Source organism: Apodemus sylvaticus, chromosome 13 (genome assembly GCF_947179515.1).
Source record: "Apodemus sylvaticus chromosome 13, mApoSyl1.1, whole genome shotgun sequence".
NCBI lineage: Eukaryota > Metazoa > Chordata > Mammalia > Rodentia > Muridae > Apodemus > Apodemus sylvaticus.
In genome coordinates, this window is record NC_067484.1 from 41,217,369 (window position 1) to 41,227,430 (window position 10,062).

Sequence of the window (10,062 nt, forward strand, 5' to 3'; positions counted from 1 at the left end):
GAACTGATGGCCTTTCTAAAGCTCCTAAGAGCTGTATATTATGCTATTGACTTACGATCGTTAAACAAATAAGACTTGTAGGCAAAAATGCAATGAACTTAAGCACCAGAACCGAGGGAAGGCAAGGGACTGAACTACTTTATCTACTAATAGGTTTTAGTCATGGTGGGGCTCAAGCCCTGAGCGTCTTGCGCGCTCGGCGAGTGCACCGCTACCGCTACCAAATGACAGCAACTTCGGCGGTCCACAGATCAGATGAGTCGCCTCCGGAAGCCATGGGAGATCACCGTGCTCTGGTATCTGGAGAGAGGCGAATGCAAAGGCATGTCTGCAATCTTTATCTCTGGCGGGCCTTTCTTCAGGACAGTTTTCCGATCTTCTCCATGGCAAAGCCGCTCACTGTAACCCCAGAACAGAGAATCTTCCAAGGGGCCAGCGTAGATCCCACAGGCTTCTGCTTGCTAAGAGAGAAAAATGTTCTGCTGAACTGCGCACCACAACCGGATTGTCATTTTTATGTTAGGTTTGTGGGTTTTTTTGTTTTGTTTTGTTTTTGGTTTTGTTTTGTTTTTGTTGTTGTTGTTTGGCTTTTTCAAGACAGGGTTTCTCTGTAAGCCCTGGCCCTGGCTGTCCTGGAACTCACTCTGTAGACCAAGAACTCAAGAAATTGCCTGCCTCTGCCTCCCAAGTGCTGGGAATACAGGCGTGCGCCACCACCAACCGGCTTTATGTTAGGTTTAAAGCGTTTTTCTTGTCTCCTCTCCAACCCTGACTCCGTGACTAGAATTTATTATTAATGTGGGTACTGAGAATTGAAGGCAGGTCCTCTGGAAGAGCAGCCAGGGCTCTTATCAGTAAGCCGGGGATTTTCAACATCTCTGATGTTGCGACTCTTTAATACACTTTCTCATGTTGTGGTCACCCTCAACCATAAAATGATGTCCTTGCTACTTCGTAACTTGCTACTTCATAAACGCGCTACTGTTATGAATAGTAATGTAAACATCTGACATGTGACCCCTGTCATTTATTCCCAAAGGGGCCGCGACCCACAGGTTGAGAACCTTGCTGCCCAAGTACACTCTTTCCAGAGTTCTTTCTCTCCCCTCTCTACCCCCATCTCTCTCTCTGGATCTCACTAGGTAGCCTTTGTAGGTAGCCATTGCTGTCCTGGACCTGTGTAGACCAGGCTGGCCTTGTGTGTACCACCATGTCCTGCTTTTTCTTTTCTTTTTAACTTTTAAATTGCATTTATGTAAGCACATCACCATCTAAGGAAAAGGAAAGATAAGCTAGGATGTATTCGTAGTTACTCAGTGTGAGCATGCTATGTCAGTAATTCTCTTTATATGCCATGGTAACTCCTTAAGGTAGAACTCCGTGAACACAGAGTCACTGGGAATACTGTAAAAATTGTCGGTAATACATTAAAGTACGCTGTAAAAGTGAAACATCCTAACATCTGTCAAGATCCAGCTGCAGATGGGGGCTCAACGGTACACTGTGCTTAGCAATGCGGTAAGCCTGGATGTCAGCCCTCACATCCAAACCAAAGCAAACCAAAGCAAAACTGAAATAAAACAAAAAAACAAAACTCAAGGAAAAGAAAAGGGCTCATGATCTGAGTTCAGTCCCTGGGGCTCACATGGTGAGTGAACCAGTGCACCCACATGCTATATACATCTATTTACTCATGAAATAAATGAAACATACCTTTTATAAAAGCATGTGAGCTTTAATACACCCAGGTCATAAAGTTTAAATAAACCTTCTATTTCTCATAGGTGAAAAGGTAGTTCAAGTAATGTGTGACCACGCAATGCTATTTGTTAAGCCATCAGACTGAAGTAAAGCCCAGTACTAAGACTGAAGAAAAACAAGGCATGGTGGTATACAGTGCCTTTTATCCTTTAACCTCAGCACTCAGGAGGCAGAGGCAGCTGCATCTCTGTGAGGACTGGCCTATAAAGTGAGTTTTCTAGGACATCCAGGGTAATACAGAGAAACCCTGTCTCCACAAAAATTAGGTATATATATATATATATATATATATATATATATATATATACATATATATATATAGATCTGGCACTTGATACCTGAGTTTTAATTTCTTTAGATTTTTGTTTTTCTAAAGTATTAGGTAAAAGCGCACATCTAGGGTAGCATTGTACATGAGCATTTCATAAAGAAATAATGAGCCATGTTTTATAATCTATTTTATCCTTCATAAAATAATTTGTAAGACTTCTTTCTGTCTTGCCAAAACATATTCGTATTCAACATTAACTATTTACTCTATTGAAATTTGCAAATTATTTATACTATAATGCATTCTAACTTCACTAAAGAGACAACTTACTAGACAGGTTTGGTGGCTCATGCCTATGATCCTAGCACTGGGGAAGCTGAGGAAGGAGGGCGGTCATAAGTTCAAAGCCAGCCAGGGTTATATAGTGAGTTCTAGGACAACCTGGGCTCTAGAATTGAGACAGTTGAGACAGAGAGAAAGAGAGAGAGAGAGAGAGAGAGAGGAGAAAGGGAAGAGAGAGATGAAGGAAGGAGGAGGAAGGGAAGGCAGGCAGGGAAGGAAGGAGAAGAGATGTATAATAACCAATCTGAATTTGGAAAATGTTTTCAAATCAGCTAGTACTAAGTGGGCAAGTCTTATCTGTGAATCTAGTCCAACCGTTTTCATGGCTCCCTGGTGAATATTTAGCACAATCTAAAAATATAGGTCCTGTGTTGTAACTTTACTATTCACGATACCTATTCCTGCTGAGCCTCCAACATGGCAAGTGAGTCTGACCTGACCTTCTCAAATGCTGTAGTGTGCCAGGAGCCATTCTCACAGAGAGCTCGAAATCCCCTCCTTTCAGCCATTTCTAGCCTGCTTTCTCTAGGCTGCCTTTAGAAGGAAATGTAGTAGTTTAAAGATTAGCCAAGTAAGCTAGATGGTCAGTACATACAGAGCTCACCCAAGTGGGCTTCAACAAACGAAGCTCACCTGTGGTTAAGTTACCATAGCAACTCCTTTCCACTTCACCTCCTCATGATCGATATATGATGCCAAGTTCCTACTGCACCTGCCAAATCTTCCTTGAGATTCTGAGAGACAATTCTGAGAAACTGTTCCTGAGAACTGATGCTAGCCCCCTGAAATTGTTTCCCCGAATACAATGACTTTCCCCCCTTCACCCCTCCCCACACCTGCTTGCTTGCCTTTATAATGCCTTGTGTAAAAATTAAAATTTGACAGCTTGATCCGAATCAGACTTGCTGTCCATCTCTCGTGTCTCTTGTCTCTCGCCTTTCCCTAGGTAGTTCCGGGGACCCTGTTGATTGTCCCGTGGGTCAGGACAGTAGTGTATCCATTTTAAGTTTGTATTTGCATTATTTTTGTTTTACACCAATATATGTATATGTGTATGTATATGTGTATGTATATGTGTATGTATATGTGTATATATATGCCTTAGTGATTATGTTAATTTTTATCATCATGTATAGTTTATGATCACACATGTGTGTAGAGGACTACATGCAAGATTCAAATATTTCCTTTCATCCTGTGGGTTACAGGTCAGACTCAAGCTGTCAGGCTTGGCGGAAAACAGCTTGATCTCTATCAGTCATAGGCAGGCTTTAGCCCAAATATTTATGAGAAAATACCTTTAGATTCACATTCCTGAATTTCATGTTTTCTTTCCAAGGCATAACGTAACGTGTCGGGATCATCCCTTGCTTTAGTGAGAACCGAGGCAAGTGAATATCGTCACACCTGAGGATTAGGAAGGGAGAAAGGAGATCTTGAGTTAACTTGTGTCCATGTCACATGAAGGGATGGACACGGTTGTGTTCCTCAGATCCTACAGCTGCTACAGATTCATCTAACAGTGAGCCAACCCTTCAAGTCTCTCAGCAGGCAGCCATCAGGCTGTGGTGGCTCAGGCCTGATGTCCCAACAGTCAGGAAGCAAGAGAATTGCTGTGGAAACCATCCTAGTCTCTTTATTGAGTACAGGGCTACTACAGTGAGAACTTTCCACAGCACCAACCAACCCAAGTATCAGCAAGATCAAGTTAGGGTGTGTGATCCAACTACAAATGGCCATACAACCCAGATTTTTATTTTTATTTGGTGTGTGTAGATGTGCAGGAAGGTGCTTTGCAGAGACAGGAAGTGGGCATCAGAGTCTCTGGAGCTGGAATTAGAAGCACTTATGAGCTGCTCAATGTGGGTGCCAGGAAATGAACTCTGGACCTCTGGAAGAACAGCAGTTACTCTCAACTACTGAGCCATCCCTCTAGCCCCTACAATCTAGTTTTAAGAGTGAATATAGGGCTAGAGAGATGGTTCAGTGGTTAAGAGCACTGACTGCTCTTCCAAAGGTCCTGAGTTCAAATCCCAGAAACCACATGGTGGGTCACAACCATCTGTAATGAGATCTGATACCCTCTTCTGGAGTGTCTGAAGACAGCTACAGTGTATTTATATATAATAAATCTTTTTTTTTTAAAAGGTGAATATAGTGAGCTGGAGAGATGACAGTGGCTAGGAGCACTGACTGCTCTTCCAGAGGTCCTGAGCTCAATTCCCAACAACCACATGTTGGCTTACAACCATCAGTAATGGGATCTGACGCTCTCTTCTGGTGTGTGTGAAAACAGAGACAGTGTACTCATATAAATAAAATAAATAAATATTTCTTTAAAAAAGGGTAAATATAGTAAACCATAAGTTGTTTTATATCTTTGAATTGTTAAAAGGAGATATAAAGCCAAAGAAAAGAAAGAAAAGGTGGCAGGAAAGACCCAATTTTTTTTTTCCGGTTTTTGGTTTTTTGAGACAGGGTTTCTCTGTATAGCCCCTGCTGTCCTGGAACTCACTTCTGTAGACCAGGCTGGCCTCAAACTCAGAAATACCCTTGCCTCTGCCTCCCAAGTGCTGGGATTAAAGGCGTGTGCCACCCCTGCCTGGTTTGATTTGGATTCTTTATCCACGTTCTGTATTTAAGTCAGAACGAACTTCTCTGTGTATGTAGCATTAAGCTTTCTGTGTAAACTCCAAGGAGAAGACTGTTGTGTTCTGAATGAGAATGGCCTCCATCGGTTCATATGTTCATTTAAATACTTGGTCCTTAGTAGTGGAACTGTTTGGAAAGGATTAGAAGGTGTGGCCTTCTTGGAGGAGGTGTGCCACTGGGGGCAGGCTTTGAGGTTTCAAAAGCCCTTGCCATTCCCAGTTAGCTCCCTCTTTCTGCCTTGTGCTTCTTCACCAGATATGAGCTCTCAGTTCCAGCACTGTGCCTGCCAGCCTGCTGCTATGCTCCCCACATGGTCATGGACTAACCCTCTGAAACCAGAGCTGCTTTTTTTTTTTTTTTTTTTTTGGATTTGTTTTTTTCGAGACAGGGTTTGTCTGTGTAGCCCTGGCTGTCCTGGAACTCACTCTGTAGACCAGGCTGGCCTCAAACTCAGAAATCTGCCTGCCTCTGCCTCCCAGGTGCTGGGATTAAAGGCGTGCACCACCACCATGCACCACCACCGCCTGGCCTTGCCTATTCTTTTCTGAAGAGGGAGCAGAAGGGGAGTGGATCTGGGGGACAGGGGAGTTAGGGAGGAGGGTCGGGAGGAGTGGAGGGAGGGATAACTGTGGTTGGGATGTATTTCATCTGAGAAAAAAGTATTTTCAATTTAAAAAAAAATCAAGGCTGCTGCAGAGATGGCTGAGCAGTTAAGAGCACTTGAGTGTTCTGTCACCATGAAGACAGGAGTTCAATTGCCAGCTGCTCGCAGCTGCCTGTGGGCCCAAGTCCCCTAAAATGTAATACCCTCTCCTGGCCTCCAAGGAGAGAGAGAGAGAGAGAGAGAGAGAGAGAGAGAGAGAGACCCATAAACTCATGCAAACACATGTAAGCAAATGTTTTAAATAAAAAAGAAAAATAACCATTTTAAGTGGCTGACAAGGGTGCAGGTTAGGTGGTAGAGAACTTGCCTAACGTGTCTAAAGCCCGAGTCCCACTGCCAGTACTGCTTGGTGGTATAACACCTGTATCCCTAGCTCTGTAGAAGCAGAAGAGAAAGAGGCCAAAGTCATTCTCAGCTATATAGGGAGGTCAAATTCAGCTTGGGCTACTTGAGACCCTGTCCTGGGGGTGATGTGGAAGAGGAGGGGGAAACTCAATAGCAGAGCACTGGCTTAACATGTGTGAGGCCCTGTTCTGTCTCTAACTGAACCCAACAAACCACCAGCCTAGACTCCTGAGGTCTTTACTTATTGGCAGGCTTGTGTTGGGGGCTGTGCACAAGGAAAAGCAAAACAGCTTTAGAATTCATGGCCTGTGGCCATCATGTCCCTCCTAATCAATGAATTGTATAAAACTCTTAGGGGGTTTCCAGTCTTTCACTGGGATTAAGAGCTGTGTGTCATTGACACAGTATTAATGATTGATCGTTTTCTCTTTGTTAGTTTTTCGAGACAGGGTTTCTCTGTGTAGCCCTGGCTGTCCTGGAACTCACTCTGTAGACCAGGCTGGCCTAGAACTTGTGATTGATCTTTTTCAAACATGGCTGCTGGAGCGGGTTAATGATTCCCCCCCATCCTTAGACTTTGGAGATGTGGATTGTTAGCAAAGTCAGGTAAAGATGGCCATGATGTAGGAAACCTTGGGGAGCAATTTAAGTTCAGAAAGGCACACTTTTGATAACTGAGGGACTGAGGCAGGGAACAAGAAAATGGTGGCTTTACTAGCACAGGCTGGGCCGTGCGTTTGCCTTTCTCCTTAAAGCTGGGCTGATGATCCAGGCACTCATTTCTTGTACCCGTTTTTTGCCCTCAGCCTCTTGTCATTTAATTAAAAATAAATAAATAAATAAATAAATAAAATGTTAATGAGTAGGTATGTACCCTGAGGATTTAAAATAGAAATGACTTTTTAATATGTTTGTGTTTCTTTTAAGATTTTTTTATAAGATTAATAGTATGGTTGGTTCTCTGTAACTACAAATCACAGCCTGCCAGTAAGAAAAACTGGCTGAGAAAAACATCTTGCTTATACTTTGTTAATCTATAGCAACTTGCTTAGACATGAATGCATATGGGTTCTTGAAATTTTTTTAAATTTATTATTGTATGTAAGTACACTGTAGTTTTCTTCAGACACTCCAGAAGAGGGCATCAGATCTCATTACAGATGGTTGTGAGCCACCATGCGGTTGCTGGGATTTGAACTCAGGACTTTTTGAAGAGCAGTGGGTGCTCTTAACTGCTAAGTCATCTCTCCAGCCCAGAAATAATTTTTTATCTATAATACATAAAACATTTATTCATGTAAAGGTATTGGGTTTTTTTTTTTTAATAATCATTCACTAGAAGAAAAACAGAATATAACGATATTGTAATTTTTATACTGTTTTGCTAGGATATGTAAGCTGTGGAAGAATAAAGTTGGAGCTTGTCAGAGTCTAGCTTCATTCACCAAGTGTGTATGTGCTCCCTTACCAGTCTCACTGTCACCCAAAGAGTAAAGATTTACTCCGAGAAAAGTCTGCGGATGACCAATCGCCGCCTCCCCGCCCCTCCTGTTTACCTGAGCTGTTGAGGCTGCTTTTCAACAGGTTTGGATGTGTTCTCTGCTGGTTGGTTGTTGTCAAGTTTGGGCAAGGCAGGACCCACATCTTTTTCTGAAGCCATCACTGGCAGAATGACAGAATTCTCACCTAGAACCTCCCACAGTCTAATTCTGATGAAACGCCTGCCATTGATGTAACAATCGTCGTTAACGCCACAGCAACCCTCAGCAGCTAAGAGTATGCAGGTCAGAGCTCCTTGCTGTGTGTGTACATCTTCATGGAAAACATGATGGTTTAAAAATGAGAGTATGTGGAAATATTGCAAATTTAACAAAGGAAAAAATATGGAGGACTGGAGCCTGGGGATGCAGTACAGTTGGTGGTACTTGCTTAGCCTGACTCAACTTTAGCTTTGGTCTTTTAACACTGTACAAACCAAGTGTGCCTGTACACGCCTGTAATCTCAGTACTTGGCAGAGGCAGGAGGACTAGATGTTTTACAGCTATCATTGGTTACATAGGGAATTTGAGGCCAGCCTGATCTACATAGTGCATTCTAGGACAGCCAGAACGACATATGGAGACCCCGTCTCCAAAAGATAAACAAAGCTTCTATTATTTTCTCTTGGCAAACAAATGGTAAGAGGCTTCAGTACAGACTTAAGTTTCTGTCTGTAAGACTGCAAGGGCTCAGCAGATAAAGCTGTCTGAGGTGCGGGGCCCTGTAACCTAGAAACCACTTAAAGGGAAGAGACATCATCTGACTCCACAAAATGCCCTCTAACCACCACATGCATGGCCCCCACACCTCCCCTTTCATGCACACAGAAATTAACTTTGTTTAGCTCTGTACCCCATTTTTTAAGGGAAATATTTGGCTCTCTGGAGTCTACCTTCTTGAATTCTTTGTATATCTTAGATATAAACCCTCTGTCGGATGTAGTGTTGGTAAAGATCTTTCCCAATTTGTCGGCTGCCCTTTTGACAATGTCCTTTGCCTTACAGACTTTGTAGTTTTATGAGGTCCCATTTGTCAATTCTTTTTTTTTTATTCGATATAATTTATTTACATTTCAAATGATTTACCCTTTTCTAGCCCCCCACTCCCTGAAAGTCCCATAAGCCCCCTTCTCTTCCCGTCCTCCCACCCACCCCTTCCCACTTCCCCATTCTGGTTTTGTCGAATACTGCTTCACTGAGTCTTTCCAGAACCAGGGGCCACTCCTCCTTTCTTCTTGTACCTCATTTGATGTGTGGATTATGTTTTGGGTATTCCAGTTTTCTAGGTTAATATCCACTTATTAGTGAGTGCATACCATGATTCACCTTTTGAGTCTGGGTTACCTCACTTAATATGTTCTCTAGCTCCATCCATTTGCCTAAGAATTTCATGAATTCATTGTTTCTAATGGCTGAATCCCATTTGTCAATTCTTGATCTTAAGAGTGTAAGCTATTGGTGTTCTGTTGAGGAAATTTGCCCCTGTGCCCATGTCCTCAAGGGTCTTCCCCAGTTTCTTTTCTATTAGTTTCAGTGTGTCTGGTTTTATGTGGAGGTTCTTGATCCACTTGGACTTGAGCTTAGTACAAGGAGATAAGAATGGATCAATTTGCATTCTTTTGCATGCTGACCTCCAGTTGAACCAGCACCATTTGTTGAAAAACCTGAGGAATATTGAATGGCTGAGAAGCACCTGAAGAAATGTTCAACATCCTTAGTCATCAGGGAAATGCAAATCAAAACAATCCAGAGATTTCTCCTTACACCAGTCAGAATGGCTAAGATCAAAAACTCAGGAGAAAACAGGTGCTGGAGAGGAATGTGGAGAAAGAGGAACGAACACTCCTCCACTGCTGGTGGGGTTGCAAGCTGATACTACCACTCTGGAAATCAGTTTGGCGGTTCCTCAGAAAACTGGGAATACTTCCAGAGGACCCCGCTATACCACTCCTGGGCATATACCCAAAGGATTCCCCAGCATGTAATATGGATACATGCTCCACTATGTTCATAGCAGCCCTATTTATAATAGCCAGAAGCTGGAAAGAATCCAGATATCCCTCAATGGAGGAATGGATACAGAAAATGTGGTTTATATACACAATGGAGTATTATTCAGCCATTAGAAACAATGAATTCATGAAATTCTTAGACAAATGGAACTGGAGAACATCATCCTAAGTGAGGCAACCCAGTCTCAAAAGAACACTCATGGTATGCACTCACTGATAAACAAATACTAGCCTAGAAATTTGGAATACCCAAGACACAATGCACATATCAAATGGTGCCCAAGAAGGAAGGAGTGGCCCCCGGTCCTAGAAAAGCTCAGTGCAGCAGTGTAGGGGAATACCAGGACAGGGAAGTGGGAAGGGGTGTATGGGGGAACAGGGGGAGGGAAGAGGGCTTAGGGGACTTTCGTGGAGGGGGGAATCCAGGAAAGGGAAAATCACTTAAAATGTAAATAAAAAATACATGGGGGGGGGGG

At 42.9% G+C, this 10,062-nt stretch overlaps 1 protein-coding gene across 1 annotated transcript; it reads right to left on the bottom strand.

The window, feature by feature from the left end:
• Nucleotides 1-251: 251 nt before the first annotated feature.
• Tex43 (testis expressed 43) lies at nucleotides 252-8,625 on the bottom strand. The gene is made up of 3 exons (XM_052155560.1): nucleotides 7,592-8,625; nucleotides 3,673-3,781; nucleotides 252-461 (listed from the first exon to the last, which is right to left on the bottom strand). The coding sequence occupies exons 1-3, from the start codon at nucleotides 7,693-7,695 to the stop codon at nucleotides 252-254; spliced, it is 423 nt and encodes a 140-aa protein (XP_052011520.1). The 5' UTR covers nucleotides 7,696-8,625.
• Nucleotides 8,626-10,062: the final 1,437 nt, after the last annotated feature.